The following is a 15,413-nucleotide window of genomic DNA, read 5'->3' as shown; positions in this document are numbered from 1 at the left end:
TTGTGAGACCGCAGACAACCATGCGTTCGATTTTGATTCAACATTTTATTCACGTTGGCGAAAACACAGTAGAATTATTGTATACACAAACTGTAACATTTAGCAATGACAATAGCAAAACAACTTGTTTACTCTCTACATTATGGAGTAGCCTGGACCGCCACCTCCTTCCGGTGGAGTCCAGTTGATGTTTTGCTTCGGGTCTTTGATATCGCATGCCTGTAAAACACATAGTGCAAGAAGACGTTGTAAGGCAACAAAAAGAAATGACTGCTTTTTGTTTATTCGTTTTTGTTCAAGCAAGGTAAATATTTGGCCGAACAATCGATGCAGACTGCCAGGTTTTGTTTTTCAGCATACAAGCGGGCAGTTGCAACCCTGAGATTAAAAAGATGACCAACAAAGTTTGTAGGTTACCAGTGCATCCTCAAAACTTCGAAAAAAGATAAAAGATCGGTTGATGTAAGAGTGTTGGAAGCAACCATTGCATGTGAAAGCATCCTACTATGTATGGTTCCCAACTTACGACTTCCAGAATGACACGAGTGTGGGATAAAGAGATGTGTAAATTTGATTTGCGGACCAAAACCTCTCCCGAAAGATTAATTGTACGAAGTGCAAGATGAACTAGTAAAGGTGTATGAGATATGCCGGAATAAGAATTCAAGAAAACTAAATAAAATGTTGGCCGGGACATAAACTATTAAGCTCTCTTTCTTAACTGTAGTATGGAACTTTTCCGGCCTTATGTGTGCATAATGGGGATGCTTATATGTTGAAAATTTGGCATGCATAAAAGGTAGCTCTTACTACCCCTTCAAATTACCTTGCAATGTAGGCAATTCTGAGCATTGATCTGCAACTTCGGCTGACCCTCTTCATCAGGGACATACCTACAGTTTAAAACTTGAGATGAATAAGAGAATCCTTTTACAGATGGCCAATCAAACACAAGCAATAATAGAATGGACGTTACTCGTATACACGTGCAGGACAGTATCGTGACTCGGGGCCAGCATACTCTGGCAAATTTACAAGTTCAGGAATGTTGGGGTCTCTCAACCGAAGGTGAGGTGGTTGGTCATGTTCATGATTTGTGTTGCTCCTATACAAGCAAACAAAGATAAATTCATAACTTACTACAAAATAGGACAAGAGCAAGCAGGAAAGTACCAATATCAGTCTGAGTTGCTAGTTCTTTGACAGCTAAAGAAAAATTTAGAAAGTACAAAATCATCGAGGCATACCCAAACACACAAACCACATATACAAAGAGATAAAAATCCTTAATAAACTGGATTCCGGAAAAGAATAAAAGGAAATAGGAGCTTTTGTTGCACACTGAAACATCCAGTAGAAAACCTCCATGGTCACTAGACACTCACACCATGACGAAGCCGTATTCATTTTTCTGGTGAAATGCAATACACTAAAACGCTCAACCATAATTGTGAGAATATTTTGTTAATCTATATTAGTGGTCTTCAAATACACAATGCTTGACAGTTAGAAGCTACATACAAGTGGCAATATTCCGACGGAATGACAATGATTGTCCCTCAACTCCTACCTATTAGTAGTCAGCTACACGTATCCTTTCTCTTTTTGGGTTTTAGTGAAGCACAAAAGAAAAAAATCTTAATTTTTCTTAATTCATTGCCGAAACTCAAGGACAGAACAAAGAATTCCTTTTAACCTAGGCTCTCAGCCTAGCACATCTCCGCTTCTCAAGTCTTTAACTGCCAACTTGAACCACATTGAGGTTAAACCTCAATTTCACCACATACTAAGAGTGGGAAATGGGGGCACCTTTGTACCAGAGGTTGGCCTTACCAAACTATTTCTGTTAAAGTAGGATAACTCCCTCAAACTACTGTGGAGCGGAATCATGTTGGGAAGGAACAAAACATAACTGTCCAAAAGGATCTATGCTAGAAGCATGCAACTCCAATAGAAGCTTAGCTTAAGACATGAAAAAGGGGATGTGAGAGGGCTCTCTTTTGGAGCAAATATCCTCTGGACTCTTTTAACAGTTCCGTGCAAGTCCCCATTGTTCATTACTTCATTCACAAAGAAGTGGGATTTCATTTTAAACATTGATGTGCCCTGAGTTCTAGAACTCTGAAAAACCTCCATTCCATGCCATTATATTCACATATATTTAATTTCAGAGCCTGGGGAAGTAGGTTATGAAAACCTGATTGTATAACATATGTTGGCAAGGTGGTACCTTTGAAAACTGTTACACTCCAATCTTTAACCAAAAGAAACATGAATACAAGAAAGTTGGTATTAAAAACCTGTGTAAGGAGGTTGGAATATCGAAAGATAAAACCCCATCTGGCTTTGGATATTGAATTGGAGAGTGGAACTGTGCAACCTGCAAATATTTGAATCACTTAGTACCAAACTGTAGTGTGCTGACTATTTGAGTCTGTAGTTTGAGTCCATAGTTTTCAGAATAATGTCTTACATTTGTTGCTTCATGGTCTGGTTTTCCATGCTTCAGCGTCCAGGGAGATCTTCCTTTCATTATGTAACTGATAGGCAGAAAATATTGGCAACTAAGGTTTGAACATCAAATAGTATGAGAAATTACTAATCAGTCGAAGTAATAAGGAGCAATATGATCTCACTGTTCTAAAGCACTTAAGGCCAGGCCAGGAATAAGTCCATATTCGAATGCCTACAATAATACACAAAGGTCAGTGACCATAAACTATAATAAATTTCCACGTACGAAGCTTAAAGTAAGAAGCATCAGATAAAACCAGCCACATAAAACAAATTTTGCCTTTTTCAACTTACTCCAAGAAATGAAAACCAAGGAAAAAATGAGTCAAAACTTTGCATGGATCAGGTAATTATATAATCAATCTGAACGAGATGGAGCGCAGTAGAGTAACAGTTATCTGAGCTGACCCATTAGTATAGGGCTCAAAAAGGAGGTAATTGATCCCCCAATGATTACAATAAAAAGCTATCAACTGTAGAACTGTAGGGCAAAAATAGGGAGTAGATAAACTCCGAAACCATAAACAAAGGAGAAAGAAATGGATTTTTATACTAACTGGTCGGAAGTTCCGAGCTCGGTACAGTTCTTCCCATATCCAAGAATTCCTTAAAGCATCCCAATATTTTTCCATGCGTGAGCCTTCATGAAGTAGACTGAATGTAGCTTCTGCAGCTAGCATGCCTGTAGTAATATAACTAATAAGTTAGATATCTTCATGAACTTAAAAGCAATTTAGAAGTACGGGCACTTATGTAACGCATAAAAAAGCCAGCTGAATTATTTTCAGCTGAATAGAAGTAAGATAAAACATAAACCAGATGAACAACTATTTGGTGAATGATACCTGATTTCATTGCAGTATGAGTTCCTTTTATTTTAGGTACATTTAAAAAGCCAGCTGAACATCCAATAAGTGCTCCTCCAGGGAAAACTGGATACGGGATAGACTGAAATTTAACTATCATCATATTTGTATTTGTATAACATGTATAACAGAAAAATAAATGATATATACATAGTTACGAACACATCTATATAATTATAAATACGCAGAGAGGAAGCAGAGAGAGTACTGTTCCCTTACGGTATAGCAGACATGTCGCAAGACTATAAATCTGGCACCACACGTTAAGCAAACACCCATCTTATCCATGGTTCAGAATGATAGTCTGACCACATATGCCAAACTGTAAATCTAAACCATTGATCAGGTAAACTTTTGCCTGAATGTGTGGTCCCTATACACTGTGTGGCAACATAAGCACCTATGTCGCTAGAATGTCTGGCAATAGGGCATTACGCTTTACAATCAAAAGTTGAGAAACCAAGGAGAAGAAGGATTACAAATTGTCTACTTCTGCTTGCAGTGTGCTTTAACTACATCTTACATGAAATTACTATGATTGACAACAATGAGATCCAGCTATGGGAAACTCTGTTCTTAAAGCCTCCTACCTTAACTCTTCAGTAAACATTTCATTCAGTGGTGACAGCATACTTATAGGGGATAATTTTGAATATTTACAATCGTTGTCCATGGATATCCAATTTAAAAAGATACATGATGCAGCCATGTGGAGAAAATTCAGAGTGATAGCATTCCATTGAACTTCTTTCTTGATGTATTGTACACATATCATGTAAAATAGAAATTACTAATTTACCTGAAAACCACCCTCATTCAAGGTGCGAGCCCCATATTGAAGAACAGTCCCACCTTCCAGCAGTGTTTTGATTGCAGGATGATGTTTGAATTTCTACTAGGACCGAATTTTTTTTTCAGGTCAGATAAATGACAAAGAACTTGGAAGTATTGTATTCACTAAACAACAACAACAACAACAACAAAGCCTTTTCCCACTAAGTGGGGTCGGCTATATGAATCCTAGAACGCCATTGCGCTCGGTTTTGTGTCATGTCCTCCGTTAGATCCAAGTACTCTAAGTCTTTTCTTAGAGTCTCTTCCAAAGTTTTCCTAGGTCTTCCTCTACCCCTTCGGCCCTGAACCTCTGTCCCGTAGTCACATCTTCGAACCGGAGCGTCATTCGGCCTTCTTTGCACATGTCCAAATCACCGGAGCCGATTTTCTCTCATCTTTCCTACAATTTCGGCTACTCCTACTTTACCTCGGATATCCTCCTTCCCAATCTTATCCTTTCTCGTGTGCCCACACATCCCACGAAGCATCCTCATCTCCGCTACACCCATTTTGTGTACGTGTTGATGCTTCACCGCCCAACATTCTGTGCCATACAACATCGCTGGCCTTATTGCCGTCCTATAAAATTTTCCCTTGAGCTTCAGTGGCCTACGACGGTCACACAACACGCCGGATGCATTCTTACACTTCATTCATCCAGCTCGTATTCTATGGTTGAGATCTCCATCTAATTCTCCGTTCTCTTGCAAGATAGATCCTAGGTAGCGAAAACGGTCGCTTTTTGTGATCTTCGCTAGATTGCTCCGGTCATTAGCGTGGATAAGTATATAAATGGATAGAGATAGGAAAGCAAACACAAGATGTACGTGGTTCACCCAGATTGGCTACGTCCACGGAATAGAAGAGTTCTCATTAATTGTGAAGGGTTTACACAAGTACATAGGTTCAAGCTCTCCTTTAGTGAGTACAAGTGAAAGATTTAGTACAAATGACATTAGGAAATATTGTGGGAGAATGATCTCGTAATCACGAAACTTCTAAGTATCGGAGTGTGGTGTCGTCTTGACTTGCCTTATCTGTCTCATAGGTAGATGTGGCATCTTCTCTGGAAGTACTATTCCTCCATCCAGGGGTGGTATCTTTAACTGGTGGAGATGCACAAGGTAATGTATCAATTTCACTTGAAGCTTACTTGTAGTTTCAGGCTTGGTCAAGCGCGATACAAACCATGTAGTAGGAGTCCCCCAAGTCGCCGAGCTAGGGGGTCTGCTGAAAGAGGTGACAGACAAGGTAAGCAATCAGAGCTCCGACTGATTGTTCACCTTCTCCCCATCTTGCAGCAGCATGAAGGATAAAGAGAAGAAAAATGAGAAGAGATGATATGAGATACTTTTGCTTTTGAAGAAGTAACTTTCCACAGGCTTATTCTTGAACTGAGCTGGAGGGTTTTCTGGTTTCCTCCAGAGTATAAGGCCGACTGAAGAATTTGAGGGTCAAAACAAGTCCATCAAATCTAGAGTACGTTCCACCCTGCTGATATGGGATACTTTTGCTTTTGACAGAGTAATGGATGTATCGGCACGTGTGCTGTTACGCTTGTCTCCACATGCTTCCTTGTATCCTTCGCACTTGCCTTATCTGTTCCTCAAGCAGATGCGGAATCTTCCCTGGAAATATAAGATGTTGAAGATGAGTACTCGAGAGCAATGCCAGGTAAGTAATCAGGTAAGGGGTTCCAGGCAGTCAGTTCCTGGCTGGAAGCTTGATTCCAAGTGCTGACTGATTGCTCTCTTTCTCCTTGTCTTGCAGGTAAAAACAAGGCCAAAGGAAAAGACAGGGAAAAAGCATGATATGGGATACTCTTGCTTTTAACCCTGATGATATGAGATATTCTTGCTCTAGTATAGCTTGTTTGCAGAGGTATTATCGGGGGGAAGGAAAGCTGAATATTTCGAAAGGCTTCGTTGGGAGTGCCCTCTCAGATATGATGAAGGGTTGAGCATTTTTGCAGGTCTGCCTGTCTGTTGGGGATGGAGGTCGACATATATAGGAGTCTCCCTAAGAAGTAGTAATGTTATTCCTTTACTCTGCTTGGTCATAGCACGGTAGTGGGAGCTGCCAGTTTCACATGTTTTAACTCTGTCAGAGCACTTTGAAAAAGTGGTCTGTGGTATCTGGCTCTCGAGATTCGGAGAACGATGCCTCTTCGATTTTTGAGAAAGCAATCATGCTGGGGGTCTGGCTCTCGAGATTCGGATAGCAGTGTCTCTTCGATTTTTGAGAAAGTAATCATGTTGGGAGTTTGGCTCTCGAGATTCGGAGGGCGGTGCCTCTTCGATTTTGGAGCAAGCAATCTGTTGGGAGTGTTGTCTCGAATGTGAGTAAAGGTTGGGCATGTTTGCTAGTCTACCTTGCCACGAAGCACAAAGGTTGACACACAGGGACTTTCCAATTATCCAGCAATGGTACTGTTCCTTTACCCTCTCTTCGATTTTGAGAAAGTAGTCATGTTGGGAGTCTGACTCTCGAGATTCGGAGGACGGTGTCTCTTCGATTTTGGAGCAAGCAATCTTGTTGGGAGTGTTTTCTCGAATGTGAGTAAAGGTTGGGCATGTTTGCTAGTCTACCTTGCCACGAAGCACATAGGTTGACAAACAGGGACTTGCCAATTATCCAGCAGTGGTACTGTTCCTTTACCCTTGTGGGTAATAATATGGTAGCTAGACCTTCAAAATTTATGTGTCTAAACTTTGTTAGTGCTGTTTCTTTGATATTCTTTTACCTTTCTTGGTCAGAGCGATGTAGTGGGAGTTGCAAGCTTCACGTGCTCAACTTTGGCAGAGAACTTTGGCAAAGTTATCTGTGGTACCCATGAGCTATTGTTGCGTGTGGGAAGTGGGTGATTGAACAGTAAGATTCATGTGCTTTCTACTTCACCAGAAGTCTTCGACAGAATGCCCATAATTTCTGCAAAGCTGAGTGTGCGTGTGACAGGTGCTGACAAGGCTAGAAAAGTAGGTGCCTCTTCGATTTCTGAGATCGGCCCTCGTGGTCTCTAAGCAGCCCAGCTTTTGAGAAAGCGAGCGCCTCTTCGATTGATTCGGAGAACGATGCCTCATCGATTTTTGAGAAAGCAATCATGCTGGGGGTCTGGCTCTCGAAGATTCGGGGAGCAGTGTCTCTTCGATTTGTGAGAAAGTAATCATGTTGGGAGTCTGGCTCTCGAGATTCGGAGGGCGGTGCCTCTTCGATTTTGGAGCAAACAATCTTGTTGGGAGTATTTTCTCGAATGTGAGTAAAGGTTGGGCATGTTTGCTAGTCTACCTTGCCACGAAGCACAGAGGTTGACACACAGGGACTTTCCAATTATCCAGCAATGGTACTGTTCCTTTACCCTCTCTTCGATTTTTAAGAAAGTAGTCATGTTGGGAGTCTTGTGCACTGGGTACGACCTTTTAGTCATGTTGGGAGTCTGGCTCTCGAGATTCGGAGGACGGTGCCTCTTCGATTTTGGAGCAAGCAATCTTATTGGGAGTGTTTTCTCGAATGTGAGTAAAGGTTGGGCATGTTTGCTAGTCTACCTTGCCACGAAGCACAGAGGTTGACACACAGGGACTTTCCAATTATCCAGCAGTGGTACTATTCCTTTACCCTTGTGGGTAATAATATGGTAGCTAGACCTTCAAAATTTATGGGTCTAAACTTTGTTAGTGCTGTTTCTTTGCTATTCTTTTACCCTTCTTGGTCAGAGCGATGTAGTGGGAGTTGCAAGCTTCACGTGCTCAACTTTGGCAGAGAACTTTGGCAAAGTTATCTGTGGTACCCATGAGCTATTGTTGCGTGTGGGAAGTGGGTGATTGAACAGTAAGATTCATGTGTTTTCTACTTCCCCAGAAGTCTTCGACATAATGCCCATAATTTCCGCAAAGCTGAGTGTGCGTGTGACAGGTGCTGACAAGGCTGGAAAAGTAGGTGCCTCTTCGATTTCTGAGATCGGCCCTCGTGGTCTCTGGGGAGCCCAGCTTTTGAGAAAGCAAGCGCCTCTTCGATTTCTGAGATCAGCCTTCGAGGTCTTTGAGCAGCCCAACTTTTGAGAAAGCAAACGCCTCTTCGATTTCTGAGATCAACCCTCGTGATCTCTAAGCAGCCCAGCTTTTGAGAAAGCAAACGCCTCTTCGATTTCTGAGCAGGCGCCTCTTCGATTTCTGAAGCTCCGTCGAGTGCAGATTTTTATAGGGGCTGGCATTAAGTTCCAAAGCACACTTGAATCTCCACCAGTAGAAGCTTCATTCTTGCACTTCTAAGATCTTGATTTGTCCGACCTCTTCTCTCTTCAACACCTTTGAAAATGTCTGGCCCCTCCGACCGTCGTTTTGACTTGAACCTTGTTGAAGAGGCAGCCCCGCCTTCTCCAGACAACATATGGCGCCCATCCTTCGTCTCCCCTACTGGTCCTCTTACCGTTGGGGATTCCGTGATGAAGAATGATATGACCGCTGCGGTGGTGGCCAGGAACCTTCTCACTCCCAAAGATAACAGACTACTTTCCAAACGGTCTGATGAGTTAGCTGTTAAGGATTCGCTAGCTCTCAGTGTTCAGTGTGCAGGTTCTGTGTCTAATATGGCCCAACGCCTATTTGCTCGAACCCGCCAAGTTGAATCATTGGCGGCTGAAGTGATGAGTCTCAAACAGGAGATTAGAGGGCTCAAGCATGAGAATAAACAGTTGCACCGGCTCGCACATGACTATGCTACAAACATGAAGAGGAAGCTTGACCAGATGAAGGAAACTGATGGTCAGGTTTTACTTGATCATCAGAGATTTGTGGGTTTGTTCCAAAGGCATTTATTGCCTTCGTCTTCTGGGGCTGTACCGCGTAATGAAGCTCCAAATGATCAACCTCTGATGCCTCCTCCTTCTAGGGTTTTGTCAAGTACTGAGGCTCCAAATGATCCCCCTCCGGTGCCTTCTCTTTCTGGGGCTCTACCGACTGCTGAGACTTCTCCTAAGCAACCTTTGTGAAGGCTCCCTCTTGTGTGTTTATTTTGACTCATGTATATGTACATATTTGTAGCTTATCGGGGATATCAATAAATAAGCTTTCCTTCATTTCAACGTATTGTGTTAAATACACCAAAGCCTTCTTCGCTAAGTTCTTTGAATTTTCTTTTGTTGAAGCTTGTATGTTGAAGCTTTCTGAGTGGAGCATGTAGGTTGGGGTAGTGTTCCCTTAATTTTCCGAGTGAGGAAAACTTCTCGGTTGGAGACTTGGAAAATCCAAGTCACTGAGTGGGATCGGCTATATGAATCTTAGAACGCCATTGTGCTCGATCCTGTGTCATGTCCTTCGTTAGATCCAAGTACTCTAAGTCTTTTCTTAGAGTCTCTTCCAAAGTTTTCCTAGGTCTTCCTCTACCCCTTCGGCCCTGAACCTCTGTCCCATAGTCGCATCTTCTAATCGGAGCGTCAGTAGGCCTTCTTTGCACATGTCCAAACCACCGTAACCGATTTTCTCTCATCTTTCCTTCAATTTCGGCTACTCCTACTTTACCCCGGATATCCTCATTCCTAATCTTATCCTTTCTCGTGTGCCCACACATCCAACGAAGCATCCTCATCTCCGCTACACCCATTTTGTGTACGTGTTGATGTTTCACCGCCCAACATTCTGTGCCATACAGCATCGCCGGCCTTATTGCCGTCCTATAAAATTTTCCCTTGAGCTTCAGTGGCATACGGCGGTCACATAACACGCCGGATGCACTCTTCCACTTCATCCATCCAGCTTGTATTCTATGGTTGAGATCTCCATCTAATTCTCCGTTCTTTTGCAAGATAGATCCTAGGTAACGAAAACGGTCGCTCTTTGGTATTTCTTGATCTCCGATCCTCACCCCTAACTCGTTTTGGCCTCCATTTGCACTGAACTTGCACTCCATATATTCTGTCTTTGATCGGCTTAGGCGAAGACCTTTAGATTCCAACACTTCTCTCCAAAGGTTAAGCTTTGCATTTACCCCTTCCTGAGTTTCATCTATCAACACTATATCGTCTGCGAACAGCATACACCAAGGAATATCATCTTGAATATGTCCTGTTAACTCATCCATTACCAACGCAAAAAGGTAAGGACTTAAGGATGAGCCTTGATGTAATCCTACAGTTATGGGAAAGCTTTCGGTTTGTCCTTCATGAGTTCTTACGGCAGTCTTTGCTCCTTCATACATATCCTTTATAGCTTGGATATATGCTACTCGTACTCCTTTCTTCTCTAAAATCCTCCAAAGAATGTCTCTTGGGACCCTATCATACGCTTTTTCCAAATCTATAAAGACCATGTGTAAATCCTTTTTCCCATCTCTATATCTTTCCATCAATCTTCGTAAGAGATAGATTGCCTCCATGGTTGAGCGCCCTGGCATGAACCCGAATTGGTTGTCCGAAACCCGTGTCTCTTGCCTCAATCTATGCTCAATGACTCTCTCCCAGAGCTTCATTGTATGACTCATTAGCTTAATACCCCTATAGTTCATGCAATTTTGTACGTCGCCCTTATTCTTGTAGATAGGCACCAAAGTGCTCGTTCGCCACTCATTTGGCATCTTCTTCGTTTTCAAAATCCTATTGAAAAGGTCAGTGAGCCATGTTATACCTGTCTCTCCCAAAAGTTTCCACACTTCGATTGGTATATCGTCTGGGCCTATTGCTTTTTTATGCTTCATCTTCTTCAAAGCTACAACCACTTCTTTCTTCCGGATTCGACGATAAAAAGAGTAGTTTCTACACTCTTCTGAGTTACAATTGCATGTACACAACAAAAACTTAGAAACATTAAAATTTTGAGTACCCAAAAATGGTGCAAAACCCTTGATCAATTTAGAGAGAGGCATATATCCAAAGCCAGCAGATGCATTTAGATCATTCAGAAGAACCACTGATTTAATTACCTGGAATTCTTCGTAAGGGTTCAAGAAAGGGTTATGATAATTCAAAGCAACCACAAAGCCAATAGAAATCTGAAAAGTTAAGCAAGAAACCCATCAATATTGCACTCTCTATATCAGAAGTATCACCTTGTTTTACTGAGTATAAAAGAGAAAATATTAACAACGTTATAAAATAGACAATTATTCATCAAAAAGTTTGGCTACCTGTCTATCTTTCATGTGGTATAAAAATGAACCGCCGTATGTCTTTGGATCCAGGGGCCAACCCAGAGTGTGCAACACAGCACCGGGCTCATGCTTTCCTTCATCAATTTCCCAAACCTGAGAACATAAAGTTAGTGGGAAAGCAGCTACAAATCAGAATAGTATGTATTTCAAGAAATTTCTCTTCTTTTAGTTAAAACTTACAAAAATAATAAAAACAAAATAACATTAAAAAATCCACAAAATCAATTAATCCCAATAACAAATAATGGCTGAAACGTCTCTCTGAAACAGCCGTAAGAATACAATATCTAAAGTATGACTAATTTATTTGCTTTAAACAGTAAGCTACCTCTTTAATTCCCAAGGCATAGGTCTGATGCTGTGAATGCCCCTTCTCTCTCAAGTTGTACTTTTTCATTATTTGCTGTTATAGAAACAGATAGATATTCGAATTACATGTGAATGACAAAGACTGAAAGTTTAGAATCAGTGGGAATGTATTGGAGGTAAAGGAAATATTTTTGGAAACCTCTGATAATGATCCTCGACACCCTTCAGCTAGAAGTGTTACTCGCCCTGCATATTGGATATAATTAGTCCATGTAAGCAGTACCAGTTCATAGAAAATTCTAAAGCAAGTGGATAACTCTTTGTTCTCCTCTTGGAGTTATAAAGTGACAGTTCTAACAGGACATGACACCACACAAGGGCAAAACCTAACGATAGTAACCCGGAAAGATCAATGAACATGACTCGTTCAGATAAAGATCTCCAACAATACAGCATAAAGCATCGATATAATGATTGATTGAACAGCAAAAACCAACCATGAATCAAGCACAAGTAAGCTGGAGAAGTTGAAACAGAAAGAAGAAACTCTTTTGTAATTTCTGTTCGAATGAACCAGTACAATAATCAGCCCCTTAAGGTTAAGTATAGTATTTATAGCTCATTATAAACTAACTTATCTAACTAACCTCACCGATTAGACAGATAAATGCACTTGATTTAGCTAACTTAAATAAAATACCTACTCTGCATTACCTTAGGTAAAGCTGATGTGGCACATCTGTCATCTACTAAACATTGCGCCTAGTTACTTTACAATCTTGAAAACTGGCAATACCAAATTCTAGTAAGAGCACATGTGCTACATATGCCCAGAGTGGGGCTTTTCCAACTTCAAATATTTGTTGACCACACTCACATGTGCATGCATGCATGCATGAGGACAAGTAAGAGACAGAGAGAGAGAGAGAGAGAGGTGCCTTTCAATTCTATGCCACGCTGGAAATTTTCCTTCTTTGAACCATCTTTGGCAATTCCCATATCATTAGTTCCAATGCCAACAACCGTGTCGTTTGTATCATATAATATCTGACAAATTTGATAACTTGTAATACCAGTATTTAATATACGGTACATTGAGCAACAGCAGGAAAAAAGTTAACAGGAATACCTCACTAGCAGCAAAGCCAGGATATATTTCTACTCCCAACTCTTCTGCCTTCACTCCCATCCATCGTACCAACTCACTTAAACTGCATCACAAGGTCCACAATAAAGAGCTTGTTTAACTGTAATTATACATGAATTAAATGACAGTGAAGAGAAATATTGACAAAAACAAAAGGGAGCTTCGTGAAAATGTTGCCAATCTTGAAGTTGAACGAAGATTTCATTTCTACCACAAAAATCACACAGGAACAACAGGGACAACAAGGACAAGAAATCTCACTATAAGATACGAATTAAAATGTTACCTAAAATTTAATCATAGACTTTTGGTGTCTTTTTATTTCTCCCCTTTAGTTGAGGTCTCATGATACTAGAGCTTCTTAAGTTCCACTAGCTCCAATTGACCGAAAAATTAAAAAAAAATTCCACTAGCTCCAAGTAGATGAGCTGTTGAACAGAACCAGATTGACAAGGGAAAAATAAAGGCTCATCAACATTGTATGAGAGCTGATAGGGTTATCAGAGAAATACCCAAAAGAATTTCTAGACAAATTTCACGCCAAAGTCACAAATTAACTGCTAGTTTCTTGATAACTTCCAGCACAACTAAAGAGAAGAACAGTAAACATAACAGTGCAAAATGCATGGCAGCCCATAGCACAATTTTCAAGTACCTTATAACATAGTTTCCCCTATTATCAAAAGGAGATGGCAGTGAAAGTGCACGATCCTTTGTAAGAAGCCAAAACTTGTCAGAAGTAACAGGTACAGTGATTGGTGACTGCAAACAAAGTTGGCAAAAAATATACATTAAAATACAAGGGAAGAAAATGTAAGTAAGTTACAAATTATTTCTCGAACGAGTAATACATTCCACATTAGCAGATAAAGCCCTGATATCCCTTGTACTTATATCAGGGAAAAAGAATAGGCAACATATGCCACATCCATTTGTTCAAAATATGACTGTAAAAATGCCAACTCTATCAAAATCAAATTTTACAAGCGTAAAAATTTTTCTCCATAGAAACTTCTTGGAAGCCAAATTATTCAGCTAACCACAAACAAGTATTAGACTATTCAAAAGGATTAGACTGTTCAAAACTACATGTGGTAAGCATTAGGCAACATGAGCAACAACGTTGATATACAAAACAACGATCTTATCACCTTCCAATTGTAATTTGAGTTATTTGCAGATATAAAAAATTTAGTGAACCAAAAGCAATTGGCATCCACTGAAAGTAAAGATTTCAATAGCTTAGCAAAAAAACAAAAGAAACAAGGGCATAGGGTTCAAGTAAATTCGTAGCCTTCGGGGGAAGCAGAAACCAAAGGGAAGGTGAGAGGAGGCAGATAAGTACCTCTTCATCTTTCCATTGTGGGAGAAGTTCATTCAGTGCCCGGGGCTCAAAAACATTACCAGAAATAATGTGAGCACCTATAAGTAATCAAAAAATGACAAAAGGATCAAACATAATAAGAAACAGCAAGTCCAATTCAATTATCCAAAAGCCAAGCAAAGATCAATCTTGGCATTTCAGATTACAAGGATATATATGTATACACACACATATATTTATATATATATTTATCCACTTATCCCACAAAATATCTTAATCTAGTGACTAGAAAGATTCAAGCTTGTAAGTAGTATCAAGTGATTATAAACATACCAACTTCAGCTCCTTTCTCCACAACGCACACTGACAAATCAACATCCTTCTCGCGGCACAGCTGCTTCATCCTTATCGCTGCCGATAGACCGGCAGGTCCAGCCCCAACAATGACAACATCATATTGAATAGACTCTCTGTCCGGTTCACTGCACAAACTCCTGGTCTGAGACCCCAAAGTCCCATTTGCCCGAACATTTACCCAATTTTGGCAATACCCAGATGAGACTTCCGGCCGGGAACCAATCTGGGATCGTAAAGAAGCAAAATTTCGACCCAGAAGCTGAACGTAGAGATAGCCCCCATTTGGTATATGGGTTGTTTTTGGCGAAGAGGAAAATGGGTTAGATGGACTGGGAGAGATTGAAGATAGAAATGAGGATGAGGAGCTTGGTTTCCTGAAAGATTTGGATTTTGTTATGAGCCTGATCATGATGAGAGAGAGAAACAGGAAAATCTGAGCACTGCAGCAAATGGAGGGGGGGGTTAATGGTTTCGTTTTGAAAGAGGATGGGTAATGGCACAAGGACAAAATTTACGGATAAAATATGAACTAATAAGTAATTAGCATGTTTATTAATATGAAGTAATAATTTAATAATTAACTTTCGTGTTATTTAGTTTATAAAATTTTGTCTATAGATTTGGTCTTAACTAACGCTATGTCATTCAATGACAACTAATACTCTTTCATTGGTTAAATTAACAAAAATTTAAAAAAAAAGTCTCTTATTAAGGATGTAATTAATATTTTGCAAAAATATATACTAGCAAAACTTTAAAAAAAAAAGACGGTTTAAACCATAATGCCAGAATTTTATCTTAACGAGGAACATAAAAAAGAAATTTTAAAGCATAAATCACAACATTTCTGTTTATAATTTTCGTATACATGTTCTCATATTTTATAGGTCATATATATGCCCGACAAGAATATAATAATTTATTT

General features: G+C 40.2%; 1 protein-coding gene across 1 annotated transcript; it reads right to left on the bottom strand.

The window, feature by feature from the left end:
• Window positions 1–25: 25 nt before the first annotated feature.
• LOC114824336 (electron transfer flavoprotein-ubiquinone oxidoreductase, mitochondrial) lies at window positions 26–14,983 on the bottom strand. Its single transcript, XM_029100915.2, has 18 exons — window positions 14,465–14,983; window positions 14,153–14,229; window positions 13,463–13,569; window positions 12,790–12,871; window positions 12,599–12,707; window positions 11,860–11,906; window positions 11,680–11,754; window positions 11,328–11,444; window positions 11,124–11,192; window positions 4,180–4,272; window positions 3,360–3,462; window positions 3,072–3,196; window positions 2,637–2,686; window positions 2,474–2,540; window positions 2,301–2,380; window positions 977–1,105; window positions 827–893; window positions 26–219 (listed from the first exon to the last, which is right to left on the bottom strand). The coding sequence occupies exons 1-18, from the start codon at window positions 14,895–14,897 to the stop codon at window positions 136–138; spliced, it is 1,914 nt and encodes a 637-aa protein (XP_028956748.2). The 5' UTR covers window positions 14,898–14,983; the 3' UTR covers window positions 26–135.
• Between the last annotated feature and the right edge of the window lie 430 nt (window positions 14,984–15,413).

Source organism: Malus domestica, chromosome 04 (assembly GCF_042453785.1).
Source record: "Malus domestica chromosome 04, GDT2T_hap1".
Taxonomy (NCBI): domain Eukaryota; kingdom Viridiplantae; phylum Streptophyta; class Magnoliopsida; order Rosales; family Rosaceae; genus Malus; species Malus domestica.
Note: the sequence above shows the minus strand (reverse complement) of the source record. Positions and strands in the feature narration are given on the sequence as shown.

Bases quoted from the DNA above. Each gene is read 5' to 3' on its own strand.
- LOC114824336 (XM_029100915.2), bottom strand. From the start codon at position 14,897: ATGATCAGGCTCATAACAAAATCCAAATCTTTCAGGAAACCAAGCTCC. The intron at 3,197-3,359 runs GTATCATTCACC...ATATTACTACAG, and splicing joins TCATACTGCAATGAAATCAG to GCATGCTAGCTGCAGAAGCT. The intron at 894-976 runs GTAACGTCCATT...TTTAAACTGTAG, and splicing joins TGTCCTGCACGTGTATACGA to GTATGTCCCTGATGAAGAGG.